Source organism: Thamnophis elegans, chromosome 7, assembly GCF_009769535.1.
Source record: "Thamnophis elegans isolate rThaEle1 chromosome 7, rThaEle1.pri, whole genome shotgun sequence".
Classification (NCBI taxonomy): Eukaryota; Metazoa; Chordata; class Lepidosauria; order Squamata; family Colubridae; genus Thamnophis; species Thamnophis elegans.
Window position 1 is genome coordinate 29,062,066 of NC_045547.1, and position 25,651 is coordinate 29,087,716.

General features: G+C 40.4%; 1 protein-coding gene across 1 annotated transcript; it reads left to right on the forward strand.

The window, feature by feature from the left end:
- The first annotated feature begins 1,949 nt into the window (after positions 1 to 1,949).
- Positions 1,950 to 25,651, forward strand: KCTD17 (potassium channel tetramerization domain containing 17). The gene is made up of 6 exons (XM_032221942.1): positions 1,950 to 2,239; positions 5,470 to 5,578; positions 20,819 to 20,910; positions 22,410 to 22,505; positions 23,268 to 23,393; positions 25,022 to 25,651. Exons 1-6 carry the CDS (start codon positions 2,021 to 2,023, stop codon positions 25,211 to 25,213), a joined length of 834 nt encoding a protein of 277 aa, XP_032077833.1. The 5' UTR covers positions 1,950 to 2,020; the 3' UTR covers positions 25,214 to 25,651.

Consider the following 25,651-nt stretch of genomic DNA (forward strand, 5'->3'; position numbering starts at 1 on the left):
ATAAGGGAAAAATGCAAGTGATGACATATACTTCACTGGCCTCTGAGAATTACCTCAGTACATAGGAGAAAGATTTCAGTCTAGACCCATGATGGTGAACCTATGGCATGCGTGCCACATGTGGCACACAGAGCCATTTCTGAAGGCACTTAAGGCGTTGCCCTGTCAGCTCCAGCGCACAAGTGCTTGCTGACCAGCTGATTTTTGGCCTTGGTTTTTGGCTGCTTTTTGCCCTCCGGAGACTTCCCTGAAGCCTCTGCATGGCAAAAAACTACCCAACATGCAAACCAGAAGTTTGGAAAAGTCCGTTACTGACCTTCCAGTTTGCATGTTGGGTCATTTTTCACCCTCCCCAGATTCCTAGAAATCCTGGGGAGCCTGGGAAGGGTGAAAAATGGACCACCAGGCACACCGGAAGTCGGAAAACAGTCTGTTTCTGGCCTCCGGGGTTGGGGTGGGGGGTGGGGAGACAGGGGAAATCGTTTTCACCCTCCTTAGGCTCCTAGAAACCCTCTGGAGCCTGGGGAGGGCGAAAAATGGACCTACTGGCCCACCAGAAGTCAGAAAATGGGCAGTTTCTGGCGTGGGGGAGGTGTATTTTCACCCTACCCAGGCTCCAAGAAAGCCGTGTGTGCATGTGCGGGGGCAGCAGGTGTGTGTGTGTGTGTCACACACACATGTGCAGGGGTCACAGCATGGGAGATTAAATTATGGGGGTGAGCATGCGAGCGTGCCTGTGCTTTTGGCACCCGAGGCGAAAAAGGTTCGCCATCACTGGTTTAGACAATCTGAAAGAGAAATATGAGTCCAAAACTGGAACCAGTGCTGGAGAAAGCATATCGGAATTGGCCACCCCCCTCCAAGTCTCTGCATCTAAAGGTGGGAGAGGGGGGTCTTTCAGACTTGCAAGATTTTATTACTTTAATAGGGGTAATTAGGAGAATGGGGTAGTTGGATGGAGTCCCCGAAGCAGTAGGCATGAGCTTAAATGGACTCCAGCAGAGGATGGTAGAGGAACGCCTGGAGGAATGTTATCCATGGGGTTGTGATGGGTCGGACAGGATTTTGCAACTAACAAGAACAATTGGTTTTGGTTGTCTGGTCTCCATTTGAAAAGCTGACATATTCTTAATTAAGCTCCATGCTTTTGAAAGGAGAAATTAAAGCAGTGGTTTTTTACAGTACAAATCTAGGGAACTGGGTTTTTTTTAAAGAAACAAATTACATGTGTAGGACATCCCTGAACTGCAGAAGTTACTAATTTCCAGTTTACTGAATGGAGTTTAGGAAATTATGACATTCTTGTTTTAGAAATGACCCAATACAGATACTGTATATCTAGAAAGAAAAGAGATACTGAATCTTACAACCTTCTTGGCAAAATAGAATAGTGATGTAATGATGCTATAAATAAGATTTAGCCCTGGATAGGTTTGTCCAGTAGATATCAAAAGATTATTAAATAATCCACCAGTTCCATACGTGGCACCCAATGAGCCTTAAGATTAACTTAAAAAAATTGGAATATCATCCTAAAAAGTTGGAACATCACCCAATTCCCCAGATCTAGTGAAAATTCATGCACCTTGTAGGAGGGTTCAGTGAAAATGTCTCTGCCATTAAAATGTATTTTTTAAAGCACTTTTCAACCTTGGCAACTTTAAGATGGGCGGACTTTTATTCAAACATGCTGACTGGAAAAATCTGGGAGTTGACATCCACTCATCTTAAAAGTTGCCAAGACTGAGAAACACGGCTTTGAATTGTTTTTGCACTTTCTGCTTTAAAAAGATCGTTGACCCGTCATCCAAAGGAAACTCAGCCAAGCACGCTGTCACTCAAGTGCCACAATATCGGGCAAAATAACCCGCACGCTTGATTTCTTGGGTTCCCGCTTAAGTCTGAAATGTGTCCTAGCCTCGAAACGAACTACAAGCCCCAGAATCCTCCGGGGCGCAACACCTGCAAGCCGCGTCCCGCCTCTCTGTGAAAGTAGGAGGGGACGCGCCCAGAGAAAGAGATGAGAATGGAACGAGGGGAGGACGCACCGGCTGCACAGAAGGCGACTTCGTACGCGTGGGCTTGCTCGCAGCAGCCGCTTCCCCCCAGCAGCCGAGGCAAATGGGTTCGGCTGAATGTCGGGGGCACCGTTTTCTTAACCACCAAGCAGACCTTGTGCCGCGAGCAGAAATCCTTCCTCTGCCGCCTGTGCCAGGGAGAGGAGCTGCAGTCCGATCGGGTAAGCGCCCGCGCTCCGCCGACCCTCCCAAGGAGCTCGGCTGTTTTGCGAACACGCGAGCGTTTCCCCCTTCGCTTCAATCGCCGGGCGTGTCGAACGCCGATGCTCCCGCTGTGGGCAGCGATGAAGGGGGGGTGTTGCTCCCTTTGTTTCGGAAGATCGGAGCCCACTTTGTAAAGATCTTGCTAAGCTTTTCTCCCCTCGCTTCACCCACTTTTCGAGTCTCGCCCCATAAGCAGAAGTCATTTGTTGTTGGTTTTTTTTGCAAAGTCACACTCGCATGTTTACTTCGTGAACATGCAAAGTTGTCGTCCGTCCGTCCGCCCCCCCCCCCCCAATTCCTCAGGGGTTTTGGAGCTTTACGTAAGGAACGAGGGTTTCTTCCCGGTACTCTTCGGCTACAGCTACACCAATGATTCCCAACATGGGAGCCACGCCCCGCAGGGGGGGATTTGATTTTTGATGGGGGCAATTTGAACCTTGTTTAAAACAAGTTAATGGCCCTTTATGCTTCCTCCGGGTGAGTAGAGTTAGCTTTTGGAGTAAAAAAAGAGTTATAGGTGGGGTGGGAGGGTGGGGAACCAGGATTTTAGAGATGCTTAGGTGGGGTATGGCCCCCCCAAAAAAGGTTGGGAACCACTGGGCTACACTGTTTAAAAAGCGAGGCAAGTCCTATATAGAAGCATCCGCGTCTCTGCCCTGCCTGAGCAGCCAAAGTGTAAGCGATAAAACTTGTTTTTAAATGCCCTCAGGCCAGTCGCTCTGCTGGTTGAAAAATGCCGAGAAAGTCTTCCAGCTTCTGCTTTTTGCACGCGAGGGTGCCGATTAAATGGCTTGGTGGAGATAATGTGGATTGCCCTTTATCTCCGAAGCGCGCTGATTTCCGTTAAAAGCCTCGATAAAGATCACGAAAACTCCACTTGTTCACCCACAAAGGGCCTCGAAGAAATTTTGCCCAGTACTCAAAATAACCGCGAACTTAGGAGTCGTTTCCATCCTCTTCCTCACCGTAACATCCCTTGTGTTAAGGTGGATCTTTTATAGCCAGTGGTTCCAAGAGTTGATCTTGGCGCTGGATGCAGCTTTTGCTAAGGCTAATGTAGTCTTGGGCAGCCGTTCAAAAACTTCATCCTCAGGATGTTTTTTGAGTTGTTGATTTTTTTAAAATGGAGTAAAGCATATGCTCAGTCAGGCCAAGGGCAGTTGACTTCGGTGTTTATCCTCCAAGGATATGCATTCAGAAATAAATATGATGATAGGATCAAAAAGCTGCTAACTTTGGACAGCTTGTTAAGCTAAAATGTGTTTTGTAGTGGGATGGCTGGATTTGCACACAACTAGGCTAGGCTAAGAGGGGCTTTAGCATATTGAAGGAATCCAGCCACTGTGATAATGTATTTTGTCAGCCAGAGTATCAGCTAAAGCCATAATATAAGGATAGTTCATTTAGATGCAGCATGTTAGACCTCAGCAAATGTCTTTTAGTCCCTCTGATTTACACTTCCATTACAAACTGAATAGAATTTATATAAAATGTAGTTTGTTGGGTGAACCCAGCCAATTTGATTAATTCAGATCACATCTTAATCTGTTTCATGAATACTGTGTAGTCTTTGTGAACCCATTGTTTCAAATTGGCCAATATTATTTGGAGGAAGTAAACAGTTGTGCCTGCGTACACGCACAAACACACAAAGTATGGCAGCCTTGCCAAATCCCTCTCTTCCTATTTTTCTTGGCAGCTTTGCTTTTTTTCTCCCCTCTGATCCTGCAGATACATGCAATTGGTTTTGACTTTGTTTTGCAAACTTAGCCATTGTGTTACATAAATAAAATTTATGCCATAGCACAAGGCTTGAGTAAACTCAGTATATTGATGTAGTGCGTTTAACAAAAATTATTTAAATACTTCACAGCTTAAATATCTTTATAATTATTTGCCCTGAGTCTCCTGCTATTCAACTACATTTAATGCCTTAGGGTTCCCATAAATATGACAGACAAACACATCTCTTTTGCTGAGTGTGCATAGTTTTATACAAACTTCCTTTTTTTGTCCATTGTTCCCCAGTAAAAACAAACAAACCATCTCTGTCAGATATTTTCTCTTTGGAGAGTTGTTCCAGATTGATTTTTTTAAAAAGCAGTTTTGAGATACAGCAATTTTTGAGATATAGCAGTCATAGGTGAACAGTATATCTGTGTAACACATTTAATGTTGGCAGTACAATTTGTTTTATTTTTTTCCTAATGGATACTATCCTGGGATGTGTCTCTTGTGGGTTAAGGCACTAGGCTAGAGATCAGGAAACCAAATTTTCTGGCCTTAGGCACGAAAGCTGGCTGGGTGACCCTGGGCCAGTCCCTCTCCCTTACCTTCAGAAGTTGTGGGAGCTTCATCACTGGAAGTTTTCAAGAAGAGACTGGACTGTCCTTTGTCAGAAATGGCGTAGGGTTTTCTGCTTGGGAGGTGGGGGGTTGGACTAGATTACTTACAAGGCCCCTTCCAACTCTGCTAATCTATTAAAGGTGGCTGTTGTGGAGAAAATAGGAACAGGAAGGAGAATTGTAGGTGTTCATCACCTTGAGTTATTTATAAAAAAATGATAAAGGCAAGATATAAATAATAAATACCTTCACACTTTGTAGCTTTATCAAGATCTGTTTCTGAACAGTCATTGCCACTTTATTCCCATCAATATAGTAGGTATGAATCTCTCTTATTCTCTCTCCCTCTCCCCCTCTCTCTCTTTCTCTCTCTCTTTCTCTTCTCTTTCTCTCTGTCTGTTCGTGTGTATAAAACATTTCAAAAGGTTTTGCCCTGTTTTGTATCATTTTACATATAAGCGTATGTTAAGGCATATTCAACCTTTCTGAATTTTCTTTTACCCCTCTTGAGTAATGAAGGGTCAGCAAAATTGGTTACCAGACTGCTGATTTCTAAATGATTCTTACTGGTTTAACTTTAAGCCTTACATAAGAAGCACATGTTCTAACTGGTGTTTATACCCCCTTTATTATGAAACCTGACCCGTTAATTCTTTCTCTGGGCTCTGTTTTTAAGCACTTAATGATCCATAATAATGTTTCATTTCTTATCCCTGAAAACTAAATTTATTCAGAGGTTTGGGTGAGGGATTGAATTCAATTTTTTTTGAAGATCCACATAAAGAAAGAACTCAGAAAAGTTAGTGATACATGGCTTGTTTGGTTCTTTGCTTTTGGTTTAGGATGAGACTGGCGCGTATCTCATAGATCGAGATCCAACCTATTTTGGACCTATTCTGAATTTCCTCCGGCATGGGAAACTGGTACTGGATAAAGACATGGCTGAGGAAGGTAAGTCTATAGATTTGTATGTTCTGGAACCCAGGTATCACTGGTGGGATACGACTGATACGCCCATGTCATGTGATCATCATTGGAAACCTTTCCAGCCAGCTTCTGACAAGCAAAGTCAATGGGTCACTTAATGACAACACAATCCACTTAACAAATGCAGTGATTCGCATAACTGTGGCAAAAAAGGTCATAAAGTGGAGCAAAACTCAACAAATGCCTCACTTCGCAATGAAATTTTGGGCCCAATTATGGTCATAAATTGAGGACAAGCTGTATTGTTTATGGTGTGCAATGAACATAATTGATTGCTAAGCGCTGTTTATTGAAATGCCTCTGAAATACACTTGGGAATACTCTTGTCTCTGTGTCTGTTGTCTAAAATCATATTTTGTGACAGTAATATTATAGCAGGGCCTTAAGAACATGTTAAATATTTTCTGGCAATGTGATCTTTTTCATGAGAGTGAACGCTTCACATATTTTCTCAGGAAATGATTCCCCATGTTCTATAACAAAGAACATAGAATAATGCATTATACCAAATTAGACTACTTGTCTGACACAGAAATAAATATATATGCAGTGATAGGGTACCAAAGGGATGCAGTAGCTCAGTGGCTAAGACGCTGAGCTTGTTGATCAGAAAGGTTGGCAGTTCGGCAGTTCAATTCCCTAGTGCTGTGTAATGAAGTGAGCTCCTGTAACTTGTCCCAGCTTCTGCCAACCTAGCAGTTCGAAAGCATATAAAAATGCAAGTAGAAAAAATAGGGACCACTTTGGTGGGAAGGTAACAGTGTTCTGTGTGCCTTCAGTTTTTAGTCATACCGGCCACATGACCACAGAGATGTCTTCGGACAATGATTTTTTTTTTTTTTTGATTTGTTTATTTATAGGCCGCCCTTTTCCCTGAGGGGACTCAGGGCGGCTTACAATCAAAAAAGGGAAGGGGAGTGTAGGACAATACCAAAAAGAGATGTGCACAAAGTAAATTAGACAGTAAAACTCAACATTCACTCAGCATTCGGGAGGGGCGAAAATAAGATTATCCCCAGGCCTGACGGGCTAGCCAGTTCTTGAGGGCTGTGCGGAAGGCCTGGACGGTGGTGAGGGTACGAATCTCCACGGGGAGATTGTTCCATAGTGTCGGAGCCGCAACAGAGAAGGCTCTCCTCCGAGTAGTCGCCAGTCGGCACTGACTGGCGGATGGGATACGGAGGAGGCCAACTCTATGCGATCTGATGGGACGCAGGGAGGTAATTGGCAGAAGGCGGTCTCTCAAATAGCCAGATCCACTACCATGGAGCGCTTTATAGGTGGTGAGTAAGACCTTGAAGTGCACCCGGAGACCAACAGGTAGCCAGTGCAGCTCACGGAGGATCGGTGTTATGTGGGCGAACCGTGGTGCGCCCACGATCACTCGCGCGGCCGCATTCTGGACTAGCTGAAGTCTTCGGATGCTCTTCAAGGGCAGCCCCATGTAGAGCACATTACAGTATTCCAGCCTAGAGATCACAAGGGCTCGAGTGACAGTTGTGAAGGCCTCCCGATTCAGGTAGGGCCGCAACTGGCGCACCAGGCGAACCTGGGCAAATGCCCCCCTGGTCACAGCTGAGAGATGGTGGTCAAAAGTTAGCTGTGAATCCAGGAGGACTCCCAAGTTGCGGGCCCTTTCTGAGGGGTATAAATTTTGCCCCCCCAGCCTGAGTGATGGTATGTTGGTCAAATTTTTGGGAGGGAAACACAACAGCCACTCGGTCTTGTCTGGGTTGAGTATCAGCTTGTTTGCTCTCATCCAGTCTTTAACGGCTTCCAGTCCCCGGTTCATCACGTCCACCGCTTCATTGAGTTGGCACGGGGCGGACAGATACAACTGTGTATCGTCCGCATATTGGTGGTATTTTATCCCGTGCCTTCGGATGATCTCGCCCAGCGGTTTCATGTAAATGTTAAATAGTAGGGGGGATAGGACCGACCCCTGCGGCACCCCATAGGTTAGGGGCCTCAGGGACGATCTCTGCCCCCCCACTAACACCGACTGCGACCTGTCCGAGAGATAGGAGGAGAACCACTGCAAGACAGTGCCGCCCACCCCTATCTCCCGCAGTCGTCGCAGAAGGATACCATGGTCGATGGTATCGAAAGCCGCTGAGAGGTCCAGGAGAACTAGGATGGAAGCATGGCCTCCATCCCTAGCTCTCCAGAGATCATGGTGGCTCTTTGGCTTAGAAATGGAGATGAGCACTGCCCCCTAGAGTCGGGAAAGACTAGCACATATGTGCGAGGGGAACCTTTACCTTTAACTAATAGGGTAACCTCAAGCTTCTTTTTACTGACCAAAGGCCCATTCTTTCCACTCCTTGCACCCAAGGTGGATGCCCTTTCTCCCCCCCTCCCCACCCCCATCCCTTTGGTATGCTACTGGACATTAATCTAGCAGCTGAAGTGAGGAGAAGAAAGGAGAAGGCAGGCCAGGCTAATTTCTTACAAAATAAACGGGTGGAACTATAGTTGCATACTTCACCTTAATCTGGGTCAGAGATTGACGTCTTCTTATAATGAAAGTTGGCAGTTCTTACTACCCAACTTGGGAATGCCCACATGGATATTGTCCTCACCCACCACAACCATGTTGAGTCGGGTTGAGACTCTGAACTTGAAAATAAAGAGCAGTTGTACTTATTTACTTCTGTACTGTGGTCCTTGATTTGCTTTGGCTCTACCATTTATTTTTAACGGTCTGCACCCCCTTGGTGCAGTTCTGTGTTGGGAAAATGAGAAACAGGCCAAATAGTGCATCCCAAGGGTGATGGTTTGTACCCTTGTAAATACACTGATGCTTGGTATTCTAAATATTTAGATTTAGAAGCAGCGTCTTTCCTTCAATTTTTTTTTTATCGTTTTGTTGAATGCTATTTATTACTCTGTGTTCAGGAATCCTAACAACCAGCTGCCAGTGACATATTTTGGTGGCACTTGTTTGTGATAGCAATCAGCTAATTAAACAGTAGAGCAAACCATATAAATATATACAAGCTATAATTTCCAGTGTTCAAGGAAAATAGTATAAACGCTTTTATTCAGTTTCAACCTTTATTGTCAATACACAACATGTGTACAATGAGATTGGCTGAGCCTTCCTTACTGCATCCACCCTCAACATCAATATATATCACATTGAAAGAAAGAAAATCCCATACCCAAAAAATCATACTAACAACACACAATCCTCTATACCAATATGTGCGCAACTAATATATTGCACCAAAATGAACATGTTTCACCGGCCCTTCAAGTCTATCGTACTACATACTTATGATGTTACATTGCATTTGGGAGTCTGACAGTAGCAGTAAGAGATAGAAGACAATGGGAAGGAAGAAGTCTAATGTTGAAAGCTACATTTTAATGTTGTTTTTATGTTTTTATGTTTTTTTACTTTGCTTTTGGTATTTCATTCTCTTGTGTCTTTTCTAATTTTTAACATCAGCCTGAAGAGTGTAAAGTGATTATGTGCTTATAATAAAGGTTTTTTTTCCAATTTAAAAAGAAAAAAGCTGATGAGCTAATTCCCAGCATTACGCCATTTTCAGCTTCTCTGTTCTGACAGTTTCCTTTTCTTGTGGGAGTAGTTGGCAGTGGTGAGAGTACTTGTCTGAATTATTCAAAGCACAATTTTCTTATAGCACAAAAAAAGGAGTAAGAATAGGGAGAAGAACTGACTGAGTTCAGGCAACAGTACATGAGATTAAAGGTGCAGTATGTGTTATAAGAATTCAGCTACATGTTATGGACACCCATGTCTGGTTTATTTGGGGACATGTTATGTACAAAAATCCTGTCTTGGTAACCTAAGTTTAGAATTTAGCATGTTACAACTGATCACTCTTGAAGAACCTGAAATTACATTTTTTTTTAAAACTTTGGTACATATAAGAATTTATTTAGGAACAATTACATTCAAATTGAGTTTACAGGGAATTTTGGAATTGCAAATAGGTTTAAGACTATGTCCAGGCTAAATAAATTCTGACTGTGGTGAATTATATTTGAGAAAAGGAAGATACAATACAATGATAGCAAAGCATGTAAAGAATATACTGTTAAGTACAGAAAAGTATTAACTCTGCACTCCTACATATATTCACTTATCAAGAATAAGTGTTATTGATCTCAAAAGGGGTTGAGTAGACATTTATAGGATCTCACAATAAGAACATAGTCTTGTGCTCACTTATTTGGAATCACAGTTGCACATAGAAATTTATAGATAAATGTGCACTGGTAGAATTTTAAAAGGCAGTAAATAACTATCATAACATGCTAAATATTTAGCTTGGTCTCAGTTTTTCTAATGTTAAATCTCATAGTAATCAAAACATGTACTATTATAATGAAATTACAATATTTTATTCTATTTCTATTCTTGTTCTGGTTCTGGATACTACTTTAGTATTGAAGAGACGAAGGAAAAGAAGAACAACATCGTTGTCATGATGATGACAGTAATTTTCTGTGATGATTGGAAAATGAAACTGCTTCTTTGTTTTCCTCCCCACAACTTTCAAACTGAGAGTGGCTGTATTTTTTGCTTTGTTTATTAATATATTCTCCTAATTTGCTGAGGAAGGAAAGTGACATATTGTGAGGTTCCTAATAAGGCTTCAGGTCCAAATAGATTGTTCTGATGAATAACAAAATGCTAGTTCCTAAGTGTAACTTTAGTTCCTCAGTGGTTTCATTAAGTGCCTGGATCCCACATGCCCGCTGCTGAAATGTATCACACACAGGTTCCTCTAGGGAAGAGATGTGCGGATGCAAATGATGACAGAGGAACAAAATGGAAATCATTTTATTTGCATATGTAGCAAATAAATTTCCAATTTATTTGTAGCCAATTTCCCTTAGGCTAATATTTCTTAACCTCAGAAACTTTAAAGTATATGGACCTCAAAACTTCCAGAATTCCCCAGTCACCAGTTGCAACCTGGTCTCTGATATTTGGGGCTAGAAATTCCCAATTCCTTAATACTGCTCTTCTGTCTGGCAGATAATTCTGTTTAGTAGATATTGATAGCTACTGTGATAAAAATAATAAGAGCAAAATAGAATCCAACAAGTTTTTATTTAGCTATCATTGGATTAGAGCTAGATAGTGGATATGGTTGAAGATTAAATTTTGAGTGTTTCTTCATGAATCAAATATCTGTATGCTTGGTGATATAATCTGGCTAGTTGGTTAAGGTTAACTAGAGCATGTGTGTTGATTCCAAGCAGTGATTCATCCTTGAAAGAGGGGGTGGTCCAACCCATGCTTAACAAAACATCCCCCCCCCCCCACAAGAAATCATGTTGGATCTGACTGTGTTAGTTAATTTCTGGACTGCTTCCTTTTTAGGAAAAGTTGCTAAGAAAGTAGGTTGCAGTTTCAAAGGTCTCTAGATGTGGATTTCTGAATCTTTCCGAGTAGGGTTTCAAACCTGGGTACAGTGTAGATGTGGTGTTGATTTCATTTGTTGACTTGTAGCAGGATTACTGTAGAGGTGGTATTTCCTCTATTTTACTTGAAAGTATTGATACCATTGATTATTATATCCTTGTGGACTGACTTAAGTGTTGGAAGTTATAAAGTTGTTGTGGTTATCTTTCTTCTTAGGCCATTTCAAGCTGGTGGTGCTGTGGAGATGAGGAGAGAGGTCTAACTCAAGGTTCTAGCTTTGTAGGATAGCTCAAGGCTTGATTCTTTTCTAACTCTTGTTTATAGAAGATTGCTGGATGGGGTCATTCATAGGCATGAAGTTGGATGTATATCTTAATTGATACCATCAATATTCTGTCTTGATGTCTAGAGGTTACAGGGACCTGACTGGCTACAGGGACCTGACTGGTGGGAACAGGCTCAATCTTAACCCTTGTAATACAAGTAGCTATGGGTTTGGGGACCATCTGATCTAGAGACTTTCCATATTCTTTCTGGATAGAATAGCACTGCTTCAAATCTACCCAATGTGCAGTTTGGGAGATGTACAGCTCTTGTTCTAAGAGGAACAATACCAGTTGTGCCTATGTCTGAATCAGGAGGCTCTCCTCATAGTCATTCATGCTTTACAGTTCCAACCTCACAGTTGGATTACTGCAATGGCTCCACATAGGCTGTCCTCAATGACCTCTCAGAAGCTGCTTCTGCTGGCCCAGAATGCAGGGATATGAATAGGGTACCTCTCTATTTTATGAGTTACATTGATTATCAGAGCTTTTGAGCATAGTTCAAGATCCTGGTTCTCATTATGAAGTTTTTCATGTCACAGGGCTGGGTTATTTGCAAGACTGGAAAATAATTTTTGATTATTTTTGCTCTTCAGGTTAGATCTGGCAGGGCAAGTTTGATCAGACATGGTTGACAGTATTGCGTCACTTAGACAGTGTCATGAGGCAAGACACAGGACTTATGCCTTCTCTGTTACTTTCCTGCCCTTTGGAACACAATTTCTCCTTGAGATTTGTTTGGCCCCAACCTTTCCTGCCTTTCAGAGGGCATAAAAATCTGAACCTTTTCCCAAGCAGTGGGGAAATTAAGGCAAGAGAATAATTCTGTTGGTTTAATTTTTCCCAGCACTGAACGTCCTTATGTTTTGAATTTTGTTTTTATTTTTAAGTCATTTTATATGGACTTAATTGTTGTTTACAAATGATGCCCCGAGTTATGTGCTGAGTGGGAGGCTTTATAAATCAAGCTAACTAAATAGATGGAAATTTATTCTTAAACCATCTGTCAAGTTAGTTAAGTTGTTTTTCTGATAGGCACGATTTTGTCACATTTCCATATGGGAAATCAGTTGGTTTTATTGGCTGAAAAGATTTAACTCACTGGATAGATTTATACTTCAAACTAAGTCAGGATTTTTTTAAAAAAAAACTATATATATTGAATAAGCCAGAATAGCTTAGGTAAAGATAAAGGTTCCCCTCGCATATACATGCTATTCGTTCCTGACTCTAGGGGGCGGTGCTCATCTCCGTTTCAAAGCCAAAGAGCCAGCGCTGTCTGAAGACGCCTCCATGGTCATGTGGCCAGCATGACTAAACGTCGAAGGAGCATGGAACGCTGTTACCTTCCCACCAAAGTGGTCCCTATTTTTCTACTTGCATTTTTACATGCTTTCTAACTGCTAGGTTGGCAGAAGCTGGGACAAGTAATGAGAGCTCACTCTGTTACGTGGCGCTAGGGATTTGAACCGCCGAACTGCCGACCTTTCTGATCAACAAGCTTAGCATCTTAGCCACTGAGCCACCACATCCCTCAGAATAGCTTAGTTAGCATATAATGCTTGGGTCTAAACAAGCCATTGGTATGCTCTATTATGGACGACTTAATTACCAACTAGCATTTACTATATTTACCCAAAAAGAATCTAGGTTTCTTCTCGAAGAATTACTTATGGGTGTAGTACATTTTCTTGAGAGAGTTAGAAAGCAACTAACACGGTTCCGGTATAACTGCTGAACATGAGCAAATGAGTGTGGGTGCAAAGTGTGAATAGATATGCTAATCAAGGTTAGTATTAATCACCTCTTATCTATTTACTTATTTAGTTTGTTCATTTGTTAGATTTATTTCCCACCTTTCTATCAGGAGGTCAATGTGAAATACATAGTACTTTGACCTCCCATTTTTCTCCAAAACAACTGTGAGATTGTTTAAGCTAATATATATATAAATTTACATATGTGAGAGTTTTACATGCATACGTTTGTTGAGGGAAAAATATACTTCAGGATTGGTTTCAACTAAAGTTGGACATGAAAATTGAAATGTTCCAGAATACATTGGAACAATTTATGGTTTTCTAGGTTACATCAATCCAGGGGATGACTTAGTAGTTTTCAGAAAATTAATCTTCTGAAACAATGTTTGTGATACACCTGGTCCTCTTAAATTCACATTCATTTTCTTTGGTGTAAATGTGGAGTTTTCTTTTTTCTGGAAAAAAAATCAGGGTGAAGCCTCTTCAGGTACCTCAAAATTTGCTATGAATAAGATAAGAAGGAGTATGCTAGTAGCTCCCCTCAGTTCTATTTACTCAGAGGTTCAGCTCATCATGAACAGCTCATTAACAATGGAATGGGTACCTAAGGATATGTTAGAACCATTACATTTTACTGACTTTCTTAATGGGTTGCTGGAAGTGTCAGACCTGGATGACATCTTTTACTTTTTGGATTTCAGGCCTGCCGCACTTTCTACTGTGGGAAAATGGGAGGGGGGATTATTTTGAGTATGCGTGATGTGTAGCCATAATAACATTCTTTCTCAGAAAGTCAAGGTCACTTTGTCCCTGAACCTGGATGGATGTGGATGGGAGGAATCTTTCTTCGTTTCAATGAAGGATTTTGGATCATGTGATAGACTTGTGGGTGTTGGGGCAGGGTCTTGAACTTTCAACTGGGTGAGGAAAACCTGGAAGCTTTCAGATTTGGGTTTTTCCAGATGTGCTAACCTGACATCTCTAATAAAATGGAATTTTGAGGAAACTCAGGCCTTGAAGTTTTCTTTCGTTGGGGGTGTTTCTTGGAACCCTGATAGGAAGTATGTTTTAAATCAGGAGTCCTCAAACTTTTTGAACAGGCTGATTCATGGTTCCTCAGACTGTTGGAGGGCCGGACCAGCAGGGTGGGTGTGGCTAGGTGGTCATGTAACTGGGTGGGTGTGGCTAGGTGGTCATGTAACTGGATGGGTGTGGCTAGGTGGTCATGTGACTCAGTGGGTGTGGCCAATTTAGCAGTCCATTTTGCTTTTGTACTTGCTCGACCCAAGGAATCTATTTACTTAAGACCCCCCTCCCAAAAGGGAAAAAGAGTGCAAACTTTCTTGCCACTTGCATAACTTCATTATAACAGCAGCTTCATGCTCCTTAAAATAGGCCATTAAAAAAAGAATAAAACAAACAGGATTTTTTCAAAATAACTCCTGATCATATGTTTCAGATAACCACACAATAATCCAGACTGAGAACTACACCAATTTTCGACTGCAACTAAAACCCCCAAGATGGGCATTGAGAGACATTGGAAGCAGGCGGAAGAAGGCGAGAATCAACACACACACACACACACACACACACACACACACACACACACACACACAGAGAGCTTCCAATGGTGAATTAAAGAGGGATAATGGTCCCTCAGACTGTTGGGGGATATAGTTTGAAAAAAACAAATTTCTATGAACACTGCACATATCTTTACTTGTAGTGCAAAAAAACCCATGAAATAATACAATATTTAAAATGAAGAACAATTGTAATGAACATAAATATACTACTAATTCAATGGGAAGTGTGGGCCTGCTTAATTGGGATTATAGGGCTAAAGGTCTTTTAAGCCTGGAGGATTCACAAATGGATTTGCTTTTTGCCACAGTTGTGCATGTGTATATCTACCAAAATTAGTGGATGCACTTTATATATGGGAAGAATCAAAGCAGTGGGTGAATTCTCCTTCAGGCATTATACTGCGGTTGCATTTGAATTAGTGTTAGCCAACTTCAGCTGATTTTAAAAAATCTACGAGACATGGAGATATGTCCCCCACCCATCCATTTTTAAAGCACTACTTTAAAAGCAGCCCTTACCCTACTCACCCACCTGCCCTGGATCACATGACTGCGAAAAACATCTTAAAGCATTTTTAAAGTGTTTTTAAAGACTTTTAAAGCATTACTTTACAAGCTGGCAGCTGCTTTTCAAGCCAGCACCACCCCCTCCCCTACTCAGCTATTGGCCCTGGATCATATGGCTGTGAAAAACATCTGAAAGGCTGTTTTTAAAGACTTTTAAAGCACTACTTTACAATCTGGCAGCTGCTTTTCATCCCACTTTGCATTGGCGGGCCATATCCGGCCCTTGAGCTGTAGTTTGAATATGCCTGTTTTAAAGCTAGTGAAGATATCTGGAATTTTTAAAATGCAGTTACAGTTTTGTGTTGGAGAACTAGGAGTATGCATTTAAACCTCTTACTGTGTAAGAATGTTATGAGTAAGCTGCCAAGCATCTTAATACAATACAATAGCAGAGTTGGAAGGGACCTTGGAAGTCTTCTAGTCCAACCCCCTGCCTAGGCAGGAAACCCTATACCGTTCCAGACAAATGGTTATCCAACATCATCTTAAAGACTTCTAGTGTTGGGGCATTCACAACTTCTGGAGGCAAGCTGTTCCACTGATTAATTGTTCTGTCAGGAAATTTCTCCTCAGTTCTAAGTTGCTTCTCTCCTTGATTAGTTTCCTCCCATTGCTTCTTGTTCTACCCTCAGGTGCCTTTGAGAATAGCTGACTCCCTCTTCTTTGTGGCAACCCCTGAGATATTGGAACACTGCTGTCATGTCTCTCCTAATCCTTCTTTTCATTAAACTAGACATATCCAGTTCCTGCAACCATTCTTCATATGTTTTAATCTCCAATCCCCTAATCATCTTTGTTGCTCTTCTCTGCACTCTTTCTAGAGTCTCCACATCTTTTCGACATCGTGGCGACCAAAACTGAATGCAGTATTCCAAGTGTGGCCTTATCAAGGCATTATAAAGTGATATTAACACTTCACGTGATCTTGATTCTATCCCTCTGTTTATGTAGCCTAGAACGGTGTTGGCTTTTTTGGCAGCTGCTGTACACTGCTAGCTCATATTTAAATGGTTGTCCACTAGGATTCCAAGATCCCTCTCACAGTTACTACTATTGAGCAAAGTACCATCTATACTGTATCTGTGCATTTCGTTTTTCTTGCCTAAATGTAGAACCTTACTTTTTTCACCATTGAATTTCATTTTGATAGATAGTGCCCAATGTTCAAGTTTGTCAAGATCCTTCTGTATCTTAAGCCTGTCTTCTGGCTATTCCTGCCAACTTGGTGTCATCTACAAATTCGATGACTTCCCCATTTATTCCCTCATCCAAATCATTGATGAAGATGTTGAAGAGTACTGGGCCTAAAACAGAGCCTTGGGATACTCCACTGCATACTTCCCTCCATGTAGATGCAGTTCCATTGAGGACTACACGTTGAGTGCGGTTGGTCAGCCAGTTACGAATCCATCTGGTTGTGATGCTGTCTAACCCACATTCTTCTACTTTATCTAGTAGTAGGTTATGGTCTACCTTATCAAATGCCTTACTGAAGTCCAAGTAAACTATATTGACGGGATTCCTCTGGTCCACTAATTTTGTCACTTTGTCAAAGAATTCAATAAGATTAGTCTGGCATAATCTGTTTTTGACAAACCCATATTGGCTTTTGGCTATTACTTTGTTTACTTCTAGGTGTTCGCTTATTCATTGCTTGATTATCTTTTCCAGAATCTTTCCTGGTATTGAGGTCAGACTGATGGGTCTATAGTTTCCTGGATCTATTTTTTTTCTTTTTTTGAAGATGGGAACCACATCAGCTCTTTTCCAGTCCTCTGGCAGTTCCCCGGTGCTCCAGGATCTCTGAAAGATATAGTTCAGTGGTTCTGAGATCTCATCTGCCAGTTCCTTCAGAACCCTGGGGTGTAATCTGTCCGGTCCTGGTTATTTGAACTCGTCGAGGGTAGACAGGTGCTCACTTACCATTTTCTTCCCTAATCTTATTTTGTTCCTCTTTTTATTTTTGTTTTCCCTTTTCTAATTGGAAGAATAAAGCTCTTCCTTTCTCGACCCATCCCTTTCCCATCTCCCATCTCCCTTTCCTGCCCTATCTTCATGGAAATAGAAAACTTTTTATTTAAGCATGCTATTTCTGTTACAAAAATGTCCTTTTGAATCTGAAGCATCTCTTTCTGGATTGTTTTAACAGGCTTGGTTCTATTCACATGCACATATTCTACTAAATATAGACTCACTGAGCTGGAGAAACTGAAGTATTTCCCCTACACTTTGTTGCATAACAGTAATCATTTATACACTATTAAGTGCGATGCTACTGAGAATGGTTCTGAAAAGACCATTCCAGCATACTATTCATGTGCTTATTTTTCTCCACGAGTTCTTTTTTTTAAATCTTATTTCATGTCAAGCCAATAACAATTTATTGAGATAACTGATCGACTTTCAAATTAGGTAGAAAGGGCTCATATAGAAACGGTGATTAATTTATTTTCTCTTTGCAAAATTCATTCTAGCTTCCTAATGGAAGAAAATCACCCCTCTTTTATTAAATTCTTTATTCGGAAATAGAGCATATTTATTACAATGAAATGAATCTATTGCATTAGAAAATTAGGAAATCCGATCTTTGAGAATAAATGTATTGAAATATGAATAATATTAATATTTTGAAATGATGAATTTCAATGCAAGTATTCTTGCTTGTTTGCTTGCTTTCATTAAGATTCAGTGTTATCTGCAGAGATTTCATAAGTACTATTTCTTTTTTTGCATTTGTATGACAATTCTGTTATTCAGGCTGATATAATAAAGTAAACGAAAGTTGTGAGGTTTTCTGCCACCTTTACTAATACGTATCTATTTAGGATGGTTACTTCTTAGTTGAGTATTGGCCTCAGGGCTTCATCTCTTTTATCCTTCTGAAATTTGTATTCTTTATTAAACATACTTCCATTCCCCCCCCCTCTTTTGAGGTCTATTTTGTTTGTGTTTTTTAGGGAGGGCTCCATGCAATTATGGGATTCAAAATTTTTTACTGCTGGTTCTGTGGGTGTGACATGGCTTGGTGGGTGTTGCAGGGGAAGGATACTGTAAAATCTCCATCCCCTCCCGATCATCTGGAAATCGGGAGGCAGAGAATAGATGGGGGCAGTGCCAGTCAGAGGTTCTCTGAACTACTAAAATTTTCTGCTACTGGTTCTCCAGAACTGGTCAGAACCTGCTCAATACTACCTCTGGCTCCATGTTTTATCCGATCACCTTAAACTTCCTTGTCAGTTTGCATGACCTAGTAGGGGGGAAAAAGAGAAACTCGTGTTATGTGAATGAACAGCATATTAATTACAAGCTTGTTCAGTATTTGTCAGATCATTTCTCTCTTATTTTGCCTTTTCAGAGTCTTTTTTGTCTTGTAACTTTCATCCTTTGACCGGTGCTTGGATTCAATATTCCCCTAAGATATCATTTGGTCTAGTCCAGTCATCGCTTTGTTTCAATAAAAAATTAGCATATGGTAACTTTGCATATACAAAACAGCATCTGCAAAAAACACCATATGCAACTTTGTAGGGAAGTATTAGAATTAAGCTATAAATGGCCTGTCAAGCTATTTTCCTAAAATATAGAATTTGTCATTTTATGAAGATCTTGGTTTTATCAAGCCTGGGGCATGGCAAAGAGGATAATCTTATGTAAATGGAAAGGAATATATTTTCCTGATGAATTCAGATAAGAGCCTTATCTATTTTTGAAAAGATTTTTGCTCTAAAAATAAGAATATAAAGCAATAGATTTCCATGTGATCCAGATGGAATAATAATAAGATTGAGTATTGAATTTATTCTATATTGATGCTAAATGAAAATTATATGGATATTTCTTCTTTTTTTCTGTTACTAGTTCTCCCACATTTTCTTTTTATTGTGTTTAATCACCCCATGTACATTTTTTTATTACAAACCACTACATTTTTACCAGTATTGTAATTGCATGTATTCTACTGTTAATAATAATTAGAAATCAAAACAGATGAAAGAAAAATAGATACATGTGCTTAGGTGAAACTATGAGAAAGAATGTAATTGTAATAGATTTGATTGAAGGTGGATTAACCTTATTGAGTGGAATGTGGAAAAGTGAAGTGAAGTTTAATTATTAATGAAAGGATTAAAGTGCATGTCAGAAAGTATGAATTGGTATCATTAGGTAGTTGTGAATGCCCATGAAAGTAGGTATCTGGAGTAATCTTGAACGGAGGGATATTAAAAATCTAATATATTAATTTTGATTTGATTTGGTTTGGTTAATGTTACACTCAAATGACAAAGGAAGAAACAGGCTTAATTGAATGTGATTCTAGAGAAAAATGACTTGGTCAGATGACTTGAATGAATGGATGGGAATCAGGTAAACATTGGGACTGTTCAGAGTTAAATGAAAATGATGTTTGTTTATCACATAGTTGCTAAGAAATATGCGTTTTTTATTAATTCAGAGTTTACGTTTTAGTCTGTTCACACGTACTAATAGAAAAGGAAGGAATGCAGATAGTCCTCAACGTACAACCACAATTGAGCCCAAAATTTATGTTGTTAAGTGAGAAATTTGTTAAGTTAGTTTTGCCCTATTTTATGACTTTTTGTTAAATGAATCACTGCAACTGTTATATTAGTAACATATAACATGATAGATAGATAGATAGATAGATAGATAGATAGATAGATAGATAGATAGATAGATAGAGTATAAGACGCACCAAGATTTTGAAGAGGTACATTTTAAAAAAAAAATTACATTCTGCAGGCCTCCCAAACCCTCTGCATGCTGCGGGGGGGAGGGGGGGGCAAAAACAAGCAAAAAAATGGTGTGGGTTTTTTTTGCAAAAATTGGTCTGTTGTTTTCAAAAAACGGCATGCATAGGCTTTGGGAGGCTTGTAGAGTGTTCGGGGGGGGGGCAAACGGGCAAAAAAACAGCCCATTTCCCCATCATTTTTGCACTCCCCAGCCTCTTGGCAGGCCTCCCAAAGCCTATGCACACACATTTTTGTGAAGGGGACGGGGTTTCGGGAGGCCAAAAATGCTGTATTCACTGTATAAGACACACTCAGATTTTCACCCTCTTTTTTAGGGGAAAAGGGTGCGTCTTATACTCCGAAAAATACGGTAGATGGAAGAAGATAGATTTGTATTCCAACTTTATTATTTTTACAAATAACTCAAGGCAGCGAATATATCCAACATACCTTCCTACTCCTATTTTCCTCACAACAACACTGTGAGATGAGTTGGGATGACATAGACATTGAGCTATAATATACATTTAGTATTAAATATGTCCCAGTATTAGAAATATTCCCTTACGTAATTTTTCATTGTAGCCTTGCCTTCCCCCCATATATTTTGATTGCCTTTCCAAATTTGATCTCTGTGAAAGATATCACACTCTTGTCATATTAGCATGTGATTCTGATGTGAGTTAAGTTTAAGAATTGCCAAATCTTTTCTGTTTAATACCCAAATTTATATTTTAATTAATATTACTTGATAGTGAAATTGTTCAGTACTTATTGTTTTATTGATATGCTCTCCGCTATTATTAGGCGTTCTGGAAGAAGCAGAATTCTACAACATTGGGTCTCTAATCAGACTAATAAAAGACAGACTGGAGGAAAAGGATTACACCATAACCCAGGTGGGTTGGGAAATGTAGAATTATATTTAAGAGAAATTGAAAACAAAAGTGCCCAGAATGTTAAGCTTCATTTTACAAAAAAAAAATAAAAAATTGAACAACGATAAATGTTAAAAGACTGGGAATAAGCAAGCCAGCATTTAATTGTTAAAGCAGGGGCTGTTTTAATTCAGTTAATTTTGTGGTATTTATTATTCAGGGTTAATTGTGCAATTGGAAAGAATGATTCTTGAAAATTCAGTCTATATTTGTTGTTATAAGAGAAGTGAAAAGCTGGAAAACCTCCTAGGATTTCACATATTAAGCTACTTGTCCATATATCTTCCGTTTTGACTGGCAGCAATTCTCATATAGTACTGCAGCTTTTCCCAACCAGGTGCCTTCCAGATGTGTTGGCACAATTTCAGTTTCAGCCTCCAATGATCAAAGCAATATGGGCTGGGAATTCTGGGAAATGAAATCCCAACCCATCTGGAGATTGCTGAAATGAGGAAATCTGTACTTTTAGATCTCTTTTCACTGGAGAGACTGACTAAATCTTGCAAGGCGGATTGCACTTTTTATTCTCATGTGTGGTCTTGCTCTGAATCTCCATGTGAGAATAGTGCAAAACGTTTCATTTCAAGGCATGAAATTTTTCAGGCATGAAATTTGATGTCCCTCTCCTCCTTCCAAGTTCAGAACAGCTCACTCCTTTTGCCTTATAATGAATCACATCATTCATGTAACAGCACTACTTATTTTGATTGCCAGAATACTCTGGATCCTTAGCCCAGCCCTGCCAGAGGATGCTCACTTGGTGAACTATAGCTCTTCTCCTTGCTCATCTAAAAGTTTTCAGTCTAATTCACATGTGCAGATGTTCCAACAACTATCAATTGCTTCTGTCTTTTCTATAGCAAAGAACGGTGATGGCTAACCTTTTTCTCCTTGCGTGACAAAATCGCATGCACGCAATAGCGCACTTGCACATGTGACAGTATGTGTACACGAGCCCATACCCATAATGCAATGCACCCTCTGCACATGTGTGCATGCATGCGACTCTCGTGGTCCCCCTCACATGCATATGACCCCCCGCGTGCGTGTGGAAACCCCCCCATTTTGGGTCTAGCAGACCTCCCTGAAGTCTCCTGAAATCAAAAATGGGGAAAGGGGGGCATTGCACTCCCTACCCCCCGTGCATGTCCCTGTGACCCCCCTGCATCCTGCGCATGCATGCACGTCTCCCATATTTGTGCAGCAGAGACCCGAAAATCAGCTGGCCGGTGGAGCTCAGCTGGGCGATGGCTTGCATGCCCACAGAGAGGGCTCCATGTGCCACCTGTGGCACGCATGCCATAGGTTCGCCATCCTAGACATAGAGTTCTCTTTACTAGGACCTAGAACTGAGGATGGGAAGCAACTGCCTGGCTTTGTTTATTAATAGAAAATCTGGCCAGGTAGACAGGAAAGTCCTTGCTGATACGATCTGTTGTTCCTTGTTCTGTTTCTTCTAGGTGCCACCAAAGCATGTCTACAGAGTACTGCAATGTCAGGAGGAAGAGCTCACACAAATGGTTTCCACAATGTCAGATGGGTGGCGCTTTGAACAGGTATGCAAGATTATTTCATTTATTTATTACGTTTATTAAAAGTTTATGAATATAGGTTTCCCAGTGTAGAATTTGATAGAGATTTCAGAATCTTCAATTTTTTTAAAAAATAGAACATGAAGTCATGCTTCACATATACATCTCTCTTGGCTCTTACAAGTAATTCATGAACCAGATTCAAAGAAGGGAAAAAAAAAAACCCATGCTCTTGACCTAATAAAAATTATTAGTCATTTTCCCCCCACTTCTGACTGCATGCCTGGGAATAAGTTCCACTAAACTGTATGGTGCTTAACTTTTTAATAAACCTGTGTTGTTGTGCAAGACATTTCATGCAATCCTGTGCCCGATTATCACTGTTTTCAGTGCTTTTTAATAACCACAGGTAAAATTGCAGACATAAATTGTGAATTGGCAATACTTCCAATTCTTAGACTAAGGTTAAGATTTATAGATTTCTCAGATCCTAGAACATTCCAAACTTAATAGGAGATCGAGGGGAAATATTCCTTAGCTCTTTCTGGCATGATAAAAAAAAATCTTTTGGCAGATTGAATCTTTTTTGGCTCTATTGAAAATCACAGTTACGTTTCTTTTGTTTCTTGTCATATGAAGACTACTGTGGAGGACAAATGCACTCACATTAAGTCTTCTGCACTCCTCTAACATTTGCCCTCTTCAGGTCTTATGTTCCTTTTCAGACCAGAAATGTTTCCAAATTTTGCATCATTTAGTCTAACAAACATTAATCTCTTTCTACAGTTGGTGAATATTGGGTCATCCTATAACTATGGGAATGAGGATCAATCAGAATTCCTGTGTGTTGTCTCGAAGGAACTGTGCAGCTCACCCAGTGGCCTCTGTTCTGAGTCTAGCCGGAAACTCAAGGTTAGAGCAGTCTTTAAAATTTAAATGACTATGTTCTAAACTCTCTTTTCAGTTATCAAATGGCAAATATGTTAAGACTTGGTCTTTGTTGTTCCCTATCATGTCCAACCTAGTTTTAGAAATGTTTATTTCTAAGCCAATGGTCCATGTTTTCTGCTTTTCAAAAATATTATTTCTGGAATGAACGAAGACTCTTTTTTTACATGGAGAGATGGAACAGAATTACATTTTGATACCTATTTCCTTTCATAGATACAATAATCCAAAATTTAAATAAATGTATAGTTCTTCAGAATTGCTTACATCTGCATGGTATTGTCCTGCTTCGTTTTCTGTTATCTGAAATTCCAGAGTGAGGGATTTTCTGAAGTGAGGTGGTTAGTCCCAAGTTCTTTATTGACAAAATATTAATCACATAATGTGTTGATGTATTTACATTCAAGTACATGATCTAGTTCAGCAAAGGTAGCATGATGCCTTTGAGAGAGATTGTGTCCACCAGTCTTCCTATTCCATCTCACTTTTTAAAAGATTTTTTAAATTAAAAAATAAAACAGGCGAACAGAAGATGACATATATGACAAGGATAACTAAGCACATATATTTTCAGGAATAGGGAACTAATCAGATTTGTAGATGACATCAAGCTAGCAGGAATAGCCCATACTACAGAAGAAAGGGTTAAGATACAGAAGTATCTTGACTTGAACATTGAGTCCTATCTGACAAAATGAAATTCAATAATGAAAAAAGTAAAGTTTTACTTTCTAGGCAAGAAAAAACTAAATGCACAGGTACAGAATAGGTGGTACCTGGCTCAAGAGTAGTAACTGAGATGGATCTTGGAGTCCTAGTGGACAATCAGTTAATTATGAGCCAGCAGTATGCTGCTACTGCCAAAAAAGCCAACCACATCCAAGGCTGCATTAACAGAAGGATAAAAACAAGATCATGTGGAGTGTTGATACCATTTTATAATGACTTGGTAAGGCCACACTTGGAATACTGCACCCAGTTTCGATTGACACAATGTAAAAAAGATGTGGAGACTCTAGAAAGAGTGCAGAGAAAAGCAACCAAGATGATTAGAGGACTGGAGGCTAAAACATATAAAGAACAGTTGCTGGAATTGGCTGTGTCTAGTTTGATGAAAAGAAGGACTAGGGATGACACGATAGCAGTGTTTCAATATCTTTTGGGAGTTGCCACAAAGAAGAGGGAGTCAAGCTATTCTCCAAAGCACCTGAAGGCACAAAAAGCAACCAATAGAAACTAATCAAGGAGAGAAGCTACCTAGAACTAAGAAGAAATTTCCTGACAGTTACAACAATTATTCAGTGGAACAACGTGCCTCCATAAGTTATGAAGGCACAAGCCAAGAAGAGATTGGACAACCATTTGTCTGGACAATTTCTTGCCTGAGCAGGGGATTGGGCTAGAAGACCTCCAAGATCCCTTCTAACTCTATTATTCTGTTATTCCCTAGTCTTAAAGTCATTATCTCAGCCTTTGGGCTATCCTAATTAACTAAACCCAAAGCTGAAGCTCTGTTCCACAACCTTTACAAAAGAGGTGGAATCACCAGGCCCCTACTACTGATATTCCTATTTCTGTTGTTCCTTCCTTAGGTGCCTCCTGCTGCAACACAGAATCCCGAGGAACAACAAGACCCAGAACAAGAACAGCAGAAGGACGAGGAGCTGCAGCTGCAAGACATTGAGGAGCAGGAGGAGGCACCAGTGCAAGCCGATGGGGGAGGCACTTCAAAAGAGGGTGCATGGAATGCCTGTGTGGGCATCAAGCAATACACAGAAGCTTAAGGCTGGTGAGAGGTGGGGTGGGGGGAAACTGTGCATTTGGCAGCTGTTGCACTTTGGTCTAAACTGTTTATTTTAATACTAAATTTGTAGCAAGCTCCATCAACCCAAGATTCCACTGATTCTTTTTCTTCTTGTGACCTTTTAGAGGTCTTTTCCTTTCTGCTCTTTCCATTTTGCACTCCTTCCCCTTTTCTTGTTATTTTTTTTCCTTTGATCCCTCTTCCCATCCTGTCTTTTCCTCCATGAGCCAAGAATCCTGCATTGTAGACTAGTTTAGACTTTCCCCTGTGGGCCTCTCTTTTCCATTCTGTTTTGGTAAAGACAACACATCATCTGCACCGTCACACCTTTTATCCTTGACTCATCCGGCACTTTCCTTTTTATTGGATTTTTTTTTTTTTTTTGCTAAGGTGTAGAAATCTGGCTCAGGGGCTAAGA

Coding starts and splice junctions, on each gene's coding strand:
- KCTD17 (XM_032221942.1), top strand. CDS start 2,021: ATGAGAATGGAACGAGGGGAGGACGCACCGGCTGCACAGAAGGCGACT. Junction 2,240..5,469: donor AGGAGCTGCAGTCCGATCGG/GTAAGCGCCCGC, acceptor CTTTTGGTTTAG/GATGAGACTGGCGCGTATCT. Junction 20,911..22,409: donor AGGATTACACCATAACCCAG/GTGGGTTGGGAA, acceptor TGTTTCTTCTAG/GTGCCACCAAAGCATGTCTA.